Source organism: Myodes glareolus, chromosome 25 (assembly GCF_982192425.1).
Source record: "Myodes glareolus chromosome 25, mMyoGla1.1, whole genome shotgun sequence".
Lineage (NCBI taxonomy): Eukaryota > Metazoa > Chordata > Mammalia > Rodentia > Cricetidae > Myodes > Myodes glareolus.
The window spans coordinates 7,509,621-7,529,055 of NC_142050.1; the positions used below are offsets into that span (position 1 = coordinate 7,509,621).

Here is a 19,435-nt window from a genome sequence, read left to right on the forward strand (position 1 = left end):
TGAGATGGGTTTTTATTTTTCAGTTTGTTGTTATGGTGGATTACATTGACAGATTTTTATCTGTTGAACCATCCCTGCATCTCTGGAATGAAGCCGATTAGATCATGGTGGATGATGGTTCTGATGTGTTCTTGGATTCGATTTGCCAGCATTTTATTTAGTATTTTTACATCAATCCTCATGAGTGAAAATGGTCTGTAATTCTCTTTCTTAGTCATGTCTTTCTGTGGTTTAGGTATCAGGGTGATTGCAGCCTCATAAAAAGAGTTTGGCAATGATCTTTCTGTTTCTAGTGTGTGGAACAATTTGAAGAGTATTGGTATTAGTTTTTCTTTGAAAATCTTGTAGAATTCTGAGCTGAAACTATCTGGTCCTGGGCTTTTTTTGGTGGGAGACTGTTTCTATTTTGTCAGCAGTTATCAGTCTGTTTAATTTGTTTATCTGGTCTTGATTTAATTTTGGTAATTCATATTTATCCAGAAAGTTGTCCATTTTCTTTAAGCTTTTTAATTTTGTAGAGTACAGGTTTTTGAAATATGACCTGATGATTCTCTGAATTTCCTCTGTGTCTGTTGTTATGTCCCCTTTTCATTTCTGATTTTGTTAATTTGGATATTCTCTCTCTGACTTTTGTTTAGTTTGAATAAAGGTTTGTCTATTTTGTTGATTTTTTTCAAAGAACCAGCTTTTTGTCTCATTGATTCTTTGTATTGTTTTCTTTGTTTCTATTTTGTTGATTTCTGCTCTCAATTTATTTCCTGCCATCTAGTTCTCTTAGGTGAGTTTCCTTCTTTTTGTTCTAAAGTTTTCAAATGTTCTGTTAATTCAGTACTGTGGGTTTTTTCTAGCTTCCTTATGAAGGGATTTAGCACTATGAACTTTCTTTACACTGCTCTCATTGTGTTGCATAAATTTGGGTGTGTCGTATCATCATTTTCATTGAATTTTAGGTAGTCTTTAATTTCATCCTTTATTTCTTCCTTCACCCATTGTTGATTCAGGTGAGCACTGTTAAATTTCCATGTGTTTGTGGGCTTTCTGTAATTAGTATTGCTGTTGAATTCTAGTTTTAAGCCATGGTGATCTGATAAGATACATTGGGTTAGTCCATATGTTTATTGTTTTGATTATTATGTGGTGAGGGGACTTTTTCTTTTAATCCAGTCTATTTGGTTTTCTTTAAGCTTCTTGTATCTTCATAGGCATATCTGTCTTTAGGCTGGGAAAGCTTTTTTTCTATGATTTTGTTAAATATATTCTGCGCTTTTGAGTTGAACTTCTTCTATACCTATTATTCTTCGGTTTGGTCTTCTCATGGTGTCCCATATTTCCTGGATATTTTATGTTAAACTTTTGTTAGAGTTAATCTTTTCTTTGACTGATGAATCTATTTCCTCTATTGCATCTTCAGCACTTGAGATTCTCTCTTCCATCTCTTGTATTCTGATGTTTATGCTTGCATTTGTGGTTCCTGATGGTTTTCTGATAATTTCTGTTTTTATAATAACCTCCACCCGAGTTTATTGTCTCTATTTAAGTTTTCAAGTCTTGAATAGTTTCTTTTGTATGTTTGATTGCTTTTTCTTGGTTTTCTTTAAGGGATTTGCTGATGTCTTCCAATTTTCTTGTTTGTCTTTTCTTCCTTTTCTTTGAGGGAATTTCTCATTTCCTCTTTAAGAGTCTCAAACATTCTTCTGAAGTTATTTTTTAGGTCATTTTCTTGTGTTTAATCTATATTTTGTTGTTCAAGTCTTGCTGTTGTAAGGTCTCTAGATTTTACTGGGGTTGTATTGTTCTTTGTGGTGTTGCATGTGTTCTTACCTTGTCTACTCATCGTTTCCTGTAATTGGTGTAGTTAGGGCTTTCTGTGAGTCTGTGATTAATCTTCCAGGTGCCAGTGGTCCACGACTCAGATGGTTGTTCCTTGTGGTACAGTCAGTACCATGGTTCTGGTTACCCCATTGGTCATTCCTTGTTCCTGGAGGCCATTCAGTGCTCCCAGGTTTGCTCAGCTCCCATGGACTTTGCTGTCTTAGGCCTGCTCTTGTCTAGGTTGTCGGCTCAGACCTATTTCTATAAATGTCTTTGGTCTGGATGTGCTCCTGAGTAGATTTCTGGCTTGGGATTGGTCCTACAAAGGTCTCTGGCTCTGATCTTCTCTCTCAGAGATCCCAGACTATGGTGCACCTGGACCCACAAAGGACTTGGCTCAGGCCTACTTCCTCAGAGGTCCCAGACTCATGCCCAGACCCGCATAGGTTTTGGCTCACGTCTATTCTCTTGAAGGTCCCAGATTCATGCCCGGAACCACAGTGGTCTCTGGCTTTGGCCCACTCGCTCAGCAGTTGCTCCCCTGTACCTACCTGTTGCAGTAGAGTTCTCTGTCTCAGGCCCACTTCAGCCTAGGTAGCTGGCTCAGTCCTGCTCCTGTGGCGCTCGCCACCTTAGGCTTGTTATGGTCTAGGTTGCTGGCCCAGTCCTGCTCTTGCCAATATTTAGCATTTTAAACAATGTTTAGAATATTAAAAGGAAAAAAGAAAGGGGCTTATCAGTTGTGGTACTTGTACATTGAATTATTCCCACTATAGAAGAGTCTTTGACCTGTGACTTCTCTGTCAAAATACAGACTTTTGAAGTGATTTGTATTTTTTAATATTAATTTTGCCTGATAATTAATGTTTTTATTCTACACTGTGTATGGTTTTTATTTCTAGTAAAGACAAAAGTAGAAGCTAAATAATTCTTGCTAGTTTTATCAATTATGAAAACAGAAAAATAAGTACTGTAATTTTCTGATCACCTAGAATCTGTTTTGTGTACCTGTGTACTTTATAGTTCGAAGATTTTTTTTTTTTGATAAAATAGCTCAGGTCATTCCTAGGAGACTTAAGAGAAATGATGTAGGAAGCGAAATAATGAGATGCAGTGAATATATATGTTCTACTGAAAGGTGCGCTGGTGAGCTGATTATTTTTAGCATTCATCTGTTATGTATTTACCCATTTTCTGACTTTCCTAATGTTATCTCTCTCTATTTATATCTGCTCCCCATGAATCATTTATAATTTTCAACTAAAGAATTTGTTACAGATAGCACATTTTTTTGACTATATCAGTTGCAATGCTAGAACTAAAACCACTCTGTTGAAAAAGCGACAGTTGTTTGAGAACTTATTTCAGGTGGAGATTTTCATATGAGTTTGTTTTTTCTTTGTTTGTTTGTTTGTTTGTTTGGGTTGAGTTTTGTTATTTTGTTAGGGTTTTTTCCAGTAGCCTAAAGACTGAAAGCAGCCTGGCCACATGTGTAGAGTGTTACAAGGCTGGCTAATCTAATAGAGAAATAATTCCTAAGCCTCCTATTCAGAGTACAAACTCTCATCTTGACATCTCTTATATTAACATTATTAAAATATAGCCAAAGAATTGGCCTAAGTCCTTCTACATCATCATGTCCATGTTGCAAGGGAAAAAATATATAATACAGATGGCAGCGTCAAAATATTAGCTTTTTAGAAGCTCTGCTAATGTTCCTTGATGGTAGCCAGACTGGTGCTGGGCAAACCATAAAACCTAGACTTCAGTCTGCTGTTTGTCATGAATCTTTGGCACAAGTTACTTAGGCAGTTTTTAGAAAGTTCTGCAATTTTGCAAGATATTGTAGAAACAGTGATTGTTATAATTATGAAATAAATGGAACCATTTTGTTGAGGCCAGCTACGAAGAGTTATATTCCAAGAGTCCATAAGTTGATTACTTGTGGTTGAAGCTATATTTTCTGAAAGAAATACACTATGCAGATGGAGTTTTCTAAGCTAGGGTATATAAGTCCATTTAACTCACACTGTAATTTGACTCAAATATTAATATTACTAAACTGTGAGTTTTAAGTGTAAGCAATCCTTCTTCTCCAGAAAACAAATAAAAATGTTAACTTGTCTCTTTAGGGTCTAGAGCTGATACTAAGCAGTCTGTTAAAATAACTTGTTTGGACGCTTTCTTACTCATATTTCTTATTTAACCATATTTGTATTTCTCTCTAGGGTTCTACTTCACTTTTTGTCTTTCACACCTTTGCCTTAACTCTCTTCCTTCTCACATAGCCTAATCTGCTCAAATTTATGACTTTTTTGTGGTTGGTAGTATGAAAACAAATGTTGAATATGTGTTTTAACCTTACCTTTAAATTCATTGAACAAAAATCTCTTTTATCAAAAGGGTTTTTTTTTTTTGGAGGAACTTCTTAGTGGTAAAACTAGAGTTTAAAATACTTTCTACAAAGGACTTTATATTGCATGTTAAAACTGCCCTGTTGTTTAGAAGGTTCTTAATGGTAAATGTATAGATTGAAAATACTATTCCAACATAGGACTTTATATGACAAGACAGAGGTGCCCTATTGTAGAATTAGGTCACTAAGGTCTTTGCCTCTGTCTTATTTTTCAAGATCACATGAAACATCACACACATTAACAATGTCTGGAAGCATATAATGAGAACCTGAGATTACCATATTCTTATCTTTATACAATTTTTACAATTACACCAATAGCAGATAATGTAGCAGCTATAAATAGTTATCTTACTCATAATTCAAAACTACTTAGTAAGTGTAACTCCACTGTATCTGTTATAGTTCAGTCTAGAATATAAGCAAATGAAAGTTTTGAACATTCCTACGTATGTATTTTATTTTGTCTTGTTACCTGTTTACTGACTTGTAAGTTTTAGCACCAATGGGTAACCTGGTCTGGTTCATTGTGTTGTCCTTAGCAAATTCAGTCATACCTGCAAGGTATGTTGTTAACTAATAGGAATTTTCTAAGATCTTCTTATACTAACTTCTTTATAATATATCCATATTAAAAATGTAGTATTTTTATTACTGTATTGAAAATACTGGTGTCATTTTCTTTGAGTTATTAAATTATATGTTGTGCTTCTTTAAATGTTCATAAGGGTGTGATACTGTTTTATTTTATTTATTTGTTTGTTTGTTTGTTTTGGAGACAGGGTTTGTCTGTAGCTTTGGAGTCTCTCTTGGAACTAGTTCTTGTAGACCAGGCTGGCCTCAAACTTACAGAGATCCGTCTGCTTGTGTGCCACCACTACCCAGCTAAGAGTGTGGTACTTTTAAAGGAGAAAAAAAAAGTAGCCAAACTTAGTCATAGGTGCTTTGTTGAAGGGACTGGGAAGCCATAAAATCCACATTTCTTAATGAAATAAGAGGAAGTAGCTTTTCTAAGACATGTGTCATCTTTCCCTTATATTAAATACTCTGTTGATAATTGGTAAATTTTAATCACGACTGAAGAAAAAATTGTAGGTTATCAATGGGAGTAGAGAAAAAATGAATCTTGTTAGGGTTATGTTGTAGTAAAGGCAGTCTACTTACTGTGAGTACACAAAACAAGAGCCATCTATAGTTGAATCTATCAATGTGTATCCTTTTGATCCAAAGAATAAGTGATCAGCGTTTAAAGTACTGTACCTATATATAACAAGCATTTAACTAATGAGACAAACATTCACAGTGGTACTTAGATTTCTTATTCAAAACATAATCAGACCTGAAGTAAAGTTCAAAAATATAAGAAGCAAAAGGTAGTGAAGTCATATTTTTCTCCTTTTGTGAAATAATCATACACACACACACACACAAGTAATTTATATATTTATCTCAACTAAAGTGTATGTGCTATTGAAATTTAATGGTTTTCTCAAAGGGACTGTTTGTAAGCCCTCCTTCCCAGTTTAGTTTTTGAGTTACAAGAAGGTGTGGACCCTTTGATACAATTGATTATATTACCTGTTTCTTAAGGCTAATTGCCAAAATGGTACATAATTATATGTATGGTTTCCCTAATCTCTTTTGTCCGTCATCCATACTCTAGTTGCTAACTTAATTTCCTGAGCAAAATAAGTAATTTTAACACCAAATTAGTAATTGTGTTTAGATCCATTTTATTTTAGTCAGTCATATTTCTAGCATAACTCACTAGGCTAACTTTTATGCTGTTTTATTATATTCTTAATATATTGTTGAATATAGTGTTCAACATACTATATTCATTTTCCCAGTTAACTGCCTATTGGGAAAGAATAAGAATTATATTCATATTTTTGGTTAGTTACTGCTAGATACATCCTCAAAATAGTTTCTTTTTCAAAGTAATCTGAAAGATCTCAATGACTTAGGCATTAGTTTTAATTTCAAGATGTTAGATTAGATCTCCCAATCAAGTCTTTGCTGTCATTAGCTGCCAAAGTTGACACTAGGGAAGTTGCACTCCTGGAGAATCTGGTATTCCAAAGATTATTAGTATAGTGGAGATGACTCAGTCTATAAGCACTCGCCATGCAAACATGAGCACCTGAGTTTGATCCCAGAACCCATAAAGAACAAGCAAAATAAAACAAAAGAAAACCCTAGCACAGCCATGTCTGTTTGGCATCTTAGCACTGGGCAGGTAGAGACAGGTTTGTAGGTCCCTAAGCATCACTGGCCAGCTCATCTACTCTGGTTCCACACACAGTTTTCCTCTGGTGTCCTTGGACACATGCACATGCACTCAGGTGCACTTGGAAACACACACACACACACACACACACACACACACACACACACACACGCGCACGCGCGCAAATTCATACCAAAGATAACCTTGCTTTCTTGCAAGAAATAGGATGTTATCTTTATGTAACTAGATAGCATTAGTGTGGGCTAATCTACTTAAAACATTTACTGTATCCTTTTCTGCCTGAGAGAGAATGAAGAGTGAAATAGTCAGTTTCAAATGGTTTACTTGCTTAAAATTTGCAGGTTAGGAATTTGTTATTGTCAGTGTTCTTGAGAGCTTGCTGTGTTTTAGTTACGCCTTAGTCCGTTTACATTATATTTTAAAATAGCTGTTTCTCAATAGTTATTTCTGTTTTATGGATCAAAAGCCAGAGATGAACCAATACCATGGGGTTATGTTAAGTAGGCACAGGTAGAAGTCAGGTATTTTGATTGAAGACTAGAATTCTTAACTCTCTTAACACTTATTTCTCAGATTTGCCTTTATTTAAAATGTGCTTGGAAACATTTTCAAAGGGGAGAATAAAAAAAAAAAAGCCAGGCTCCTTTGAGAGATGAGATGTGAATTTTGGGATTTAAAAATGCTTCTACTGGGTCTGCTGTAAACTTGGGTTAAGAATCACCACTTGGACTAGGAATATTCTCAGTGGTAGAACACTTATCTAATATGTGTGTGATACCATATTCAACTCCTAGCACCTCACAAAACAAAGCACTTTAATTTATTATTGTTTGCTTAAAACTTAATTTATTTGATTATCTAATAGGGACAAAATATATGTACAGTCTTAAGGCTACAGTAGAACCCATAACTAAGAATATACATACTTGTATTTATCCCACCCTCCAAAATCAAGCAAACAAAAAACAAACAAAAAAGAATTTATGTACCTATTTACATCTATGACTCAACAATCATATATGCAAATTACATCTATTCTTGGATTGTGGGTCATATAGTATAGTGTATAAAATACTAAATGTCATTTCTGAAAGATAATAATTAGCTATAAACACAAGTGGTTTAATGACTATTTTTTCTATATATAATTCTAAATTTTAATAATTTGAAACTTCCAAGTTTTAATTTACTTGAAAATATTTGGGAAGTTACTTGAATTTGATATTAGTATAGTGTGTGCATAAATAGGATCTATCACAATAAGATAAGCAATCAAATTATATGATAACTTGATAGAAATAGTCCACATTTCCCAAATATTTGTTTGTAGTTCTTTTACACTGTCTTTTCAGATTACTAAATATAAGATGTAAATAACTCCCTTATAGCCAGATGGTTTTTATTGAAAAAGCAAAAGGATTTAAATCATTGAACACATTTGTGTTTGTTTTTAGCATTAATCCTCCCTCCGAAAAAGAATAAGGATGTTTAAGTGGATAGTTAAAACAAAAGCCCACTTACTACCTCTGAAATTTAAAGGAAAAAAAAAACGTTAAGACAAATAATTATTTTAAATTACTGGCAGAAAAAAATGTATCCATTTTCAGGTTATCTAGCTCATGACTAGTTTCAACTTTTTTTGAAATTATAAGTGTTTATAAAGAGAAATTGTGTAGTAGGCTCGATTATGTAATTGTGGCCAACATGGCATTTCTTCCATGATAATAGGGTGGACCATTGATTGCTATGTAGTCACAACTCAACTAATGGCATGAAAGACTTGTTAAAGATATCAAAGTCGTTGCTTTAAGTAGATGCCACTTACTGGTGGGCTGTGCTATGCCAATCAGTAAACCTCCATGGGGCATTTCATGCCATCGATGTTCACCCACTTGTATTCTTAACCTCATGTGTTATTTGAATAGTAAAGTGAGATTGAAGTTGAGAGGGTAGTCTAAGGCCTTATTCACGCCAGCTTAGTAGTTGACCAGTATTAATAGTTTAACTTTCCTCACAGACAGCACTAAGACTCGGGATTCTGAGTACATTGCATCAGCCTAGCCAGGAGGTCGTTTTCACCCTCTTTTCTTCGATGTCTAAGTAAGAAATAGGTAAATGTTGAGTCTAAGAAAATCATTAAGTCTGCATAGTTTATAAAAAAACAACAACTAAATATCATTCTACAATTTAATTCCTTCAAAGAAGTTATTCTATGCATATTCTGTAAGAATATGTGTAATAGTAATAAACTATGTGCTTTTGTAGTTTTTTTTTTTAATGTGCAGTCTTGCTCTTTGAAAGTAATTTCCCAGTCAGGGAGACAGCCAATTTCAAATATAGACATAGATCTGCATTCCTAAGATTGACTTTTGAAACATTCACAAAATAAAATGTTAGTGTGCATATTTCTAAGCATGTATTATGTACCTTGTTACTCTGTTTCTGAGTGCTGGACAGTTTTCTATATCATAAACTAAAGCAAGTCATATAATTTATTGTTAATTACATTTTTCAAAATATGTGAAATGATACATACCACTTAATTGTGTACTTAGTATTTAACAGTGAGCATTGGCTTCATTAAGTCAGAAATTAGGTAAATAGAATCATATTAAACAGGTCTGTTACTGAGTTTATAACTTGACATCTTACAAAGATAATGACACATCTCAGTGGACTGGGATTCCCAACACTTTTGCCAGATAGGAAAAGGAGAAGTCGCACATAGGTTTTATAGCTTTTCATGAATAGACCATTTTGTTTTGGGTTTAAAAAAAAATGAGAAAAACATGTTTGGTAGAGATATTTTGGGATTTTTCATGTTGTTAGTGGCGAAAATGCAAGCTGTACTGAAACAGAATTTTTAAAGACTTTAAAGGAAAAATTATGGGCAAGTCATCTTTTTAAACATCCTTTTAGATAGATGGAAGACAGGTTGCAAACTTGTTTTGCCCTACAAGCTTGTTATTCCAGGTGTTTTAAATGTATCATTTGTTACAAACTTTTGTGATAAAAATTATTTACATATAAAAATATTTAATTGAATTGATTGGACAGTGAGATATCATATAGAGAATCACCTCCATTGTTATACACCCTATAATATTTCTGTATGACTAATGCATATTACTGCATCCATGGACAATATTTTTTCAGATTACAGCTATAATTTTCTCGAAGTTTTCAGGGCTAAAATGTCATCCTTTTATATTCTGTGGTATGGCAGATTACTGTTACATTTAAGTTGTTTGGTTTTTTTTTTAATGTACTACACAAGGCTGTGAGAAATACCCTTGCAGTGACAAAAGACTGGCTTTGTAGTGAATGAAATAGGGCTGTTCAGAAATCAAGTTTAATTTAAAAGCTCTTTCAACTCCTAGTTAATATAACTGCTTTAAATTTACAGATAGTGGGAGTAGCTCACCGTTACCCAAGTATGCTTCATCTCCCAAACCAAACAACAGCTACATGTTCAAACGGGAGCCCCCAGAGGGATGTGAGCGAGTGAAGGTCTTTGAGGAAATGGCGTAAGTAATGTCTTTTCTATCAGCTGGGATCTGAAGCTTTGTATTGAGATGTTGATTACAGATGAATCAACTACTCTGTCCAGCTGATGTTTGTTTCAAAAGCAAATTGAAAAGAGAATTGAATAGACAGAAGATCCTACGATGAGGATTGGAGGATTGCTAGACATGTATAAGCTAGTACGGAAAGCTTAGGAATTCATTCTTGCCGCTGAAATGCCTTCTCTTTCTCTTCTCTCTCTACTATTCCTTCCCTCCCCTTTCTTCTTCCTTCCTCCCAACTCCATTTCTCTTTCCTTCCTGTTTTCTTTCCTTCTCCTCTCTTTCTCTTTCCATTCTCGCTATACTGTTTTTTTCTCTTCTTTCATTTTCTTTTTTGAAAAGTAATTTTTAATCTTTAAAATTTTAAGAAATCTTCTTTAAAAAACTGTTGGTTTAGCTGGCTGACAGAAATACTTTTAGGAACAAGGTTATTGTTCCATGCATCAGCATCTTATAGATGGTCTCCGATTCTTCAAATTGAATGGACAGTGGTTTTCTTTATAGATTTATCTAGCATGTTTACTCTTGAATTCATGTTTTCTGTCACTTTTTATTTTAAATTTTCAATATGAAGAAGTCAGAAATTAAATTAGAAAAAAAAGAGGTTCATGCTGAAAATTTGGGACTTCTAGAAATACTCAGAAGATGACTGTGTAGCTCTTGGTGTATGTCCCAGTAGGTACCAATGCAGTCTGCTCTTCTTGCAGCCTAGAAGTGAACAGAGGCTACGCAGGAGTTAGTTGTTGGCTTAGTTTAGAGAATGGGGTGGAAACATGGACTTTCTTCTTTTGGTTTAGAGACAACAGAAAACTTTTTTTCCATATGTATATCTGAAGATATATCTGAAGATCCAGAAAAAGTTGAATAAGTTTTTTGTTACCAAATAAATGATAAATAGCATCCCTTTTTATACTTCTTAGCAGTAAAGTTTATCATAAATATGTATAATATTCAGGAACAGTGTATAATTTCTTTCATCCTCCACAATGATTGGAAACAACTAAAGATCTCTGAAAATTTGCTTGACCCTTTAGAAAGTAGTTTTTTCTTTAAATGTCATTTCAATGCCCTGTACGTGGCTAGTCTCCCACTGACCTGCGCTATGGAAGATGTTTCCCCTCTGTGTGCATATAACCCATCCCTGCCATTCACATTCTAGCTGTTTTAGAGAACTTCAATTTATCCACAAAGTAATTAACTTTATAGTGATCCCAAACTAATTTTGTTTTATGATTTTAGGTCTCGTCAGCCTATCTCGGCCCCTCTATTTTCATGTCCTGACAAAAACAAGGTTAATTTCATCCCAACCGGATCAGCTTTCTGTCCTGTAAAACTTCTAGGCCCTCTGCTACCTGCCTCAGACCTGATGCTCAAGAACTCTCCTAACTCTGGCCAGAGCTCAGCTCTGGCAACACTAACCGTAGAGCAGCTCTCTTCCCGGGTTTCCTTCACGTCTCTTTCTGATGACACCAGCACAGTAGACTCCCTGGAGCCCTCTGTCCAGCAGCCATCTCAGCAGCAGCAGCTCCTACAAGATCTGCAGGCAGAAGAACACATCTCCACTCAGAACTATGTGATGATCTAAAGCAGGGGGGAGCTGGCCTCCACCCGTGTTCCATGGTGTGGGAATGAGATCTCAGACATCTATCTGCATGGAGTGACAAACTTTCTGAACACCACCAACAGCAAAATACTTAGCATCATAAAATAGCTCTTAACACTGATCTTGGCAGGGACCCACTCCTCCTATTCAGCAGTTTTTGTGGAAAGCAGTAATGCTTGCAAAATGTGTGTGTCATTCAGCATTTAAGTGGAGACTATGCATTTCATAGTTTGTCTGACAGATTAGTACTGTGTCCTGTGTTTTGTTCCAAAATTTCAGTATGAATAAGCTCTATTTCAAAAAGTTGCCTGTCTAAGTAGAAAATGTCTTGCTGTGTTTTGTCCTATGGAAAATACTGTACTTCAGGATTATGTTTACAATTGATCCAGGTGTTTGTTTCTAACTTCTATAATACATACAATGCAAAAAATGGCCACAACAGTTGCACAGTGCCCACCCTATGGCCTAGCTTCAGGTACTTCAGTTGAAGTCTAAACTCAGGTAACTTGGAATGTATGTCACATTGGGATATTAAATATTTCACAGCTACAAAGCTAAAGAGGGAACATCACTCTTTTGCCTTTCCTTATTTTGTGCATTTCCCTTTCTTCATTCCATTCCACATTAGAAAAAGAAGTGCATTCAGCCCTAGGTGATGGTAATCCTGGACATGGGGAACATGAGGAGAACCAGCAAATCTGTGGTGTATGACATCGTTTTTTTGTCATGTGGTTACCAATAGAACAACTGTTGCATTCACTGTTTCAACATGTGTAAACGTGGCTTTTTTTTAAAAAAAAAAAAAGTTAAGGTGTTGCTCAGTTAATGACTGTTACAATGTTGCAAATAAAGCTTCAGTAGTAGACTGTATATTAACATTCCATATTGTGTGATGAAATTTAATAAAGAATGGCTGGGTTTGATTTCAAAGCAAGTGAAGTTTTGCAGGAATAAATAATGACGGATTTTTGTTTATATTGGCCATCAAGGTCATAATTGCTACTATTTTTATCTAAATACATATTTATGTTTAGCTTCACTTTAGAAAATTCTAATTTGCTGGTTAAAAGGTGAGACATTTTGGTTACTGTTTTCCTCAAGCATTTGGGAAATGAGTTTCATTCATGTAGAGAGTATGAGTGTGTTCAGAGCCATTGCAGCATGAGCAAGCAGATTCCTTGTTGACTGACAAGAGCAATAGCGTAAAGCTGTCTCATTCAAGCCTCAGATAACACTATCATGAATAATTTTGTTAAGACTTAGAATGTGTGGAGTAGAACATAACCCCAAGCGAATAGCCTTGAACTTGCAGACTTGACAGCAGTTCTCCAGGAAGTGTGAAGAGAGCCCTTGAGACCCTGACTGGTTGGTTGGAGAGCCTGACTTTCCGGCGCTGTTGGTCTGCAGCACGGAGCTTCTGCAAAAGTAAAGGGAAGCGTTTGTATTTGTATTCCTTCGCTTTCGGTTGAGTTAGAGCCTAGAGTTCTCATCTCCACCTAAAATGTATGACACAGTTTGTTGTTTGTTTTGTTTTTAGAATTTGGGAACAAGTTGCCTACTGTTAAAGGGATGTTCCAGTTTCCTTAGATCATTCCTGAGGTTTTCTTTGATTCTTATAAGGAGTTTGGAGAAGGATGAGCTGATAAAGCAACACCATTTTAATTTTTACGAAATGCTGTGTGTGTATGTGTGTATTCTGTGTGTTGTGTTGTCAACCCAATTCTCCCCTTTCCACCAAAGTATGCAGTAATATTCTCTCCTGAAGGTGCATTCTGGCTCCTTTAGTCAGTGTTATATTATAGGAGACTGTCATGGAGAAAAGGACTCAGTTTACTTTTGCCATTTTCACAGGGGAACCTTTTAAAACAATCTTTTCAGCAGCAGACACCTTTAACCCTAATAATCTCAGGCCTTGATGAAAATACTATATTTTGTAGATTATGGTTAAAGGGAGAAAATTACTAGTTCAGTAAGATAAATATGAGCTCCATTTAACTTCTGATATCTGGTTTAGCATTACATGATGTTTTGATCGTATACTCTGCTTTTGTCTAAAGATACAATAGTATCATTATCAATTTCAGAAAGATGGACTGAATATGCTTTTTGGTGATGAAATCTATGTACGATATTTATAGTGATGTGCTTTTATTTTCTCATGAGAAGCTAAATATTGTGTTGTACATTTGTTTTTAGCATATATTAAAGTTTTGAACCAAATGTGTTAAAGCTTATGCTTTGCCATGTAAATTTCCCAGAAGTTGTTGAGCTCAAATGTATCCTACATCCAGCTGTAGAAACTTGTCAGAAACTGTTTAAATTTTGTATATAGTTGTTTAATTTTAGCCACTGCGCTGAACAGTATTCAAGTTATATAATATGGCTTTACACAAGAAATGTGTGGCTTCTGTTTTGTATTTTTTTCAGTATAGAAGTTCCTGTGTCTTATTTAAATAAAGTTATTAGTAAAACTGGACTAGTTTACATATATTTTTTAAAAGACTGTTGGCACGTTCTTCAGTGACGGTGAATTCTGCCCTGGATAATGGCAGCATTGATGCTCAATGAGTTTCTGTATATCTAGAGCTGTGAGGCTTCTAACCGGATCAGATTTCTCCTGCTAGGTTTCTTCTGGACATTTAATTTGTACATTTTCCATCCAGGGTGGCAAGTCGGATGTCTCTGTACTGCTTCCAGCCGTGAGCATTTCCAATAGAGAAAACACTGTTCTGTTTTATTCCTATGCCTGACAATTTATAGGAAGTGAGTTTAAATTCAGTGAAATCACCTCGAAGGAAGTCATATAGATCCTACAAAACCATAATAGTAGTTTCTTTTACTCTTACTAGGTTCAGAATAAAAAGGAGAAGCCTTTGCAGGACAAAAAAGGAAACATGTTTACTAAGGAATATATGATTATTCTAATAGCCAAGCACTTTGGGAGTGCTTTGTGAAGAACAATTTTTCCAGAGGATTGTTCGTTTCTTTTTCTTTTTCTTTTTCTTTTTCTTTTTCTTTTTCTTTTTCTTTTTCTTTTTTTGAGACAGGGTTTCTCTGTAGCTTTTAGAGCCTGTCCTGGAACTAGCTCTTGTAGACCAGGCTGGCCTCAAACTCAGAGAGACCCGCCTGCCTCTTGAGTGCTGGAATTAAAGACATGCGCAATCACTGCCCGGCCAGATTGTTCATTTCTAAAACATGACAGAATTAGATAAAATGTGACATTTAAATTTAAGCATGGTTGCTTTATCGACATTTTTGTTTAAGAAAAGCAAAATATAAAAGTTTTTGAGAGTGAGATTTATCTATTAGCAGTCTACTAAGGGTATATATTTCCATACAATAAATTAATTTAAGAATTTTTAAATTTTAATTGCAACTGAATGTGAAGGAAAGTGACATTTTCATCTTCATGCTTAACTTAATCATATAATAAGCCTAATCATAAGAAATAAACCAAACTTTAGACACAAGGGAGAGAAATTGAGCGTAGGAATGTATGTATTTCAACCATATCTACCTAAAACAGCTGTATTTTTGAGTTAGGTGGTTAACCCTCGTGTTACCTCCCATCCCACACTGAAAGGTGCCACCTAGTTTGAAGTTCATTTTCTCTATGTATTCCCCTGTTCTGTGGGTGGCTTCACCCGTTTCTCCTATCTAATACTCAAAACTCTTGTATCCGTTCACCCATACACTTCTCTCTTGGTTCATTGGACACGTGAACCTGCAGGCTCATTTGGAAAAAGAATCCCTTAGTTTATACCTTCATTCAAAATCTTAATGCTGGTGTCTGACTTCCCAACCCCGTGCCTTCTCAGACTTCTAGCTTATCTCAGCCTCAGTGTTAAATACAATAAAAAAAACACCATCTTGCCCTTATGTCCAGTCAGTTGTTCTCCTTTATGCTCCTATTTCCCTACTTCTCAAGACAAGGGAAATTTCCACTTCTGCATACCTGATATTTTGTCTGTATAAATCTCGGATTTGACTTCTTTTTCTCAACACCAAGTTTGAAGGTGAAGATGTAATGACAGGAAACTGACAACCTTGCCATCTAGGTGCATTCCTTTGGAATAAGATTCCGCTAAGGAATGAGCAAAGCAGTGAGTATGCCAGACCTTCCAGTGAAGTCCGTAGAGACAGGTCTTTACGTTAGTTTTTGCGTTAGCAAACTCCCACTGCCAGTGGGGCAAGGCCAGTCTGCAGCCTCTTTGTGCAAACAGAAATTTGCGGATGCAGTTATACTCATTTGTATATTGTCTGTGGTTTCCCTGCAGTCCAGGGTAAGGTGAAGTAGTTGCAGCAGGCAGAATAAGCCCTAACAGGGACTCGCATATTTATTTGGTAATTTACAAAAATAAAATTGATGACCTGTAAGTGAATAAGCAGCCTGGAAAGTGAATAGAAGTCGCTTACATCATAAAAGGGGTTGTTTTCAATACTAAGGAGTGTGGGTGGTCTATACAAAACCATGCCTTCCTCCAGAGAGCAAAGAAGAGATAGGAACGGAGGGAGGGAGCATCTTTTACAACTAGGATGTCTGGATTCAGTTGACACTGAATAGAGGGCTCCAACAGTTCTGGCTGACTTTGAGCTACTTGGTATGTGGATGATAGATAGTTCCTAGGTAAATAGACAACATGCTATTTGTAAATATGCCACTTGGTTAAAAGACAGGAACTAATTAACCTGCTGCACTGAGTTATGTGCTAATAAATAAGAGGTGATAAAGGGCCATATGTTCTGGTTTTTACTGATTCAGTATCACTGGTCAATGACCTTGCCACATGGCCAGACTGTCAGTGGAAGCCTAGATTATTGAAGACATGCCCAATGAGGGCATAGCCCTATAACCTAAGGGGTCCTTTAATTAGGATATCATGATGGTCATCAAAAACTCCCATCTTTCAGAAAGTACCTAAAATTGACAAGCACATATCCCCATGATCCCCTTTACTTAAAGAAATCACCTGGCTTCATTAGCTAAGTGGACATGGGGAACGGCTGCAGCAGTAAAGGGATGGATTGAACGCAGGTGCTCGCATGTATGTCCCTCCCCCAGACATGCTTTTCTTGTACTTTTCTGAGACACACTGCCTTTAAAAACCATTCTGTCTACTAACAAGAGATGAAGATGCTGATGACTGGCCAGCTAACTATGGGCTATGGGCCAAGTCTAACCTGCAGCCTATTGTAAATGAAAGTGGACAGAAGCTCTTTACCTGATTATAGCTGGCAAGTAAGAACCAGGCTGATAGCCTGGGTGTAGTGGTGGCACAGATGGACCCTAAAAGGAAGAGAGAACCAATTCTAGAGTGGACTTCTTGGCCAGCAAATTTACAAATTTGCTTAGATGACCAGAAGATGCTGTCTGGGTTTAGGTAGCCAGATCATTTCTCAGAACAAAAGTTACACCATACAGCTCATAATATCGGACAGTGGGCAGAGAGATCTTCCTTAGAGTAGCGGCTGCATAAAGAAGTGGAAGTCTGGTGTTTAAAACAGGGACGTAAAGGGCTGAAGGGATGGCTCCAATCTCCTGAGCGTGCTCACACTGGACACTGATGGGATCAGTGAAGTATCTTCACTAGATATTCCTGGTTTTCTCGTGACTCTGGGGGAAGAATGAAAAAAAAAAATTGATGGTACAATTACAATACTTTGAAAATGTCCCCAAATTGCCTGAAAATTCATTTTTTTCCTACATAATTGCAGAGGCAATAGGATCAAGAACTACACCACCAGAGTCTTTAAGTCGGGTTGGATTTTCAGCAAAAGCTGTGTTTTTAAACCTGAGGCTGGAGAGATGGCTCTGTGGTTAAGAGCACTGACTGGATACTTGCTCTTGGTTCTCAGCAAATGATAGCACACAGCCATCTGTAACTTTAGTTCCAGTGGATCTGATGCCCTCTCTAAGCCTGAATGAGCACCAGACATGCATATGGTGCACAAATATATATGCAGACAAAAATCCATGCCCATGAAAGTGAATAATTAATTTAAAACCCTTATGTCCATCTTAATGAATAGAGTGGAATGACAAGGAGTCGTTTGCTCGAATGGGACTGCCATCTGTGGTCTAGACCAGTACTGCGATTGAGCTGATGTTTTCCAAAGGTGAAAACATTTGTGTGTTGATGGAAAAGAAGAATAAATAAATGAGTTATAAGTCCAGTGCTTCTCTTTAATGACACCTACTGCTCTAACAAGTATAGTCGCTTTCACCCCACTTATCATGCCTACGTCTTTAAACCTGTGGTCCTTACCTCACGTATGTGTGAGCACACATGTGTGTCTTTTTTCACTGTAGATCTAAGAGCATTAGACACCAACCACACCACATTCCCTACCGAGTGACACACTATCTTAATATATGCTCTTCCAGACAACTTAGTGTATCATTTTTTAACTCATCCCAACTCAAAATTTCACGATATTGGCAGAATATCGACTGATTCATTTGCTATACATAATGTAGCATGAGTGGCCCATAGTTCAGTTCTCACTGGAATTCTTTGCCTCTAAAAAACTCCTGAGCTGGTCTCCACTGTCTTTCTCTTAGGCACTCTAGTCTTCCAATTCCCACCAGAATTGTTGGTTAAGCTTGCCTATGGTATGGCTTTTCTTGTCCACAGTTTCAAACTAGTCCATGCTCCTTCTGTAAACCAGGCACGTGGCCATGCTTTTTGTATTAATGACCACACTTCTTTGGTACCAATTTTCCATTCATTGGTTTTTCTCATCACTGTGACCAAACACCTTCAAAATTCAACTTAAGGTGGGAATTTCTTGAGCTCAGAGCGTGTGATGGTCCAGAAGGTGTCCATGGTAATGAAAACACGTGAGGTAGAACTTCCTCCTTCACAATACCCCTTTCATAATTTTTTTTCAGTCTAAGTCCCCAGCTTAATGGTACTGCCCATGTTCAGGGTGGGTCTTCTAGAAGCACCCTTAACAGCCATGCCAGGAATGTATGTGTCTCCTAGAAGATTCTAAATCCAGTTAAGGACGAATATTAACCATGACAAAGCATTCTCATAGAAAGTTTTATTACTTGAAAACCACGTGAAGGTAAGCTCTCCTGTGTGTGTCTAACGTTAACCTAACAGTAGACCAGCTAAGAGACACAATGAAGCGCAAGAACCTCAGCCTCCTGGAAACGGTCTCCTGGAAACGACACCAGAAGAGATAAGTGGTTGGTCAGGGTTAAAGAGGTGAAGGAGAGAGGAAGATGAAGGTCAGAAAAAGAGACTTTTTTATTAACCTTAAATTCTTATCTTCTTTTTCTTTTTTGTCTATTTGTTTTGGTTTTGAGACAGAATTGCGCTACTCGCCCAGGCTGACCTAGAACTCGGGATTCTGCAGTATCAGCCTCCCAAGAGCTGGAGCTTCAGTATGCACTGCCATACCCAGTCTGAACATCTTGTGCTGTTTGCTTTGTTCCCTTGGTTACCAAGAGACTGGTAACCCACTGCCTCTGAAGTGGGCTTTCCCATTCCGTAGGCATTTGCATCTCTCACAGACAAAGGAGAAATATATGGTTTATTTCTTCAGAGGTTCCATATCGGAGTGGTGAGGATTTCTCTCATTCACAATAGCCAGTTTCTGAGCACCGAGAATTTAAACATTTAGATCATTTTTCCCCTAAAAGATTTTATGATAGCAAGAATAGGTTCCCTTTCACACTATAAGCTCTGCTCAGGCCTTGGCATCTGATTGAAGCATGGCTTCAGTGGCATTCCTTCAGTGAGGATTGGTTATGACCCTGCTGGCAATGGATGTTATTT

The 19,435-nt window shown here is 36.6% G+C and overlaps 1 protein-coding gene across 3 annotated transcripts in view; it reads left to right on the forward strand.

Annotated features, from left to right (window-relative positions):
• The window catches only part of Glcci1 (glucocorticoid induced 1), a 113,519-nt gene extending 99,395 nt beyond the window's left edge, over positions 1-14,124 (forward strand). For all 3 annotated transcript variants that reach the window (XM_085683627.2, XM_085683626.2, XM_048448942.3), the window contains exons 7-8: positions 9,886-10,006; positions 11,285-14,124. In XM_085683627.2, coding sequence (XP_085539753.1) covers positions 9,886-10,006; positions 11,285-11,630 — 467 coding nt within the window. In that variant the 3' untranslated portion in view covers positions 11,631-14,124. The remainder of the gene's footprint in view (positions 1-9,885; positions 10,007-11,284) is intronic.
• The last annotated feature ends 5,311 nt before the right edge of the window (positions 14,125-19,435 follow it).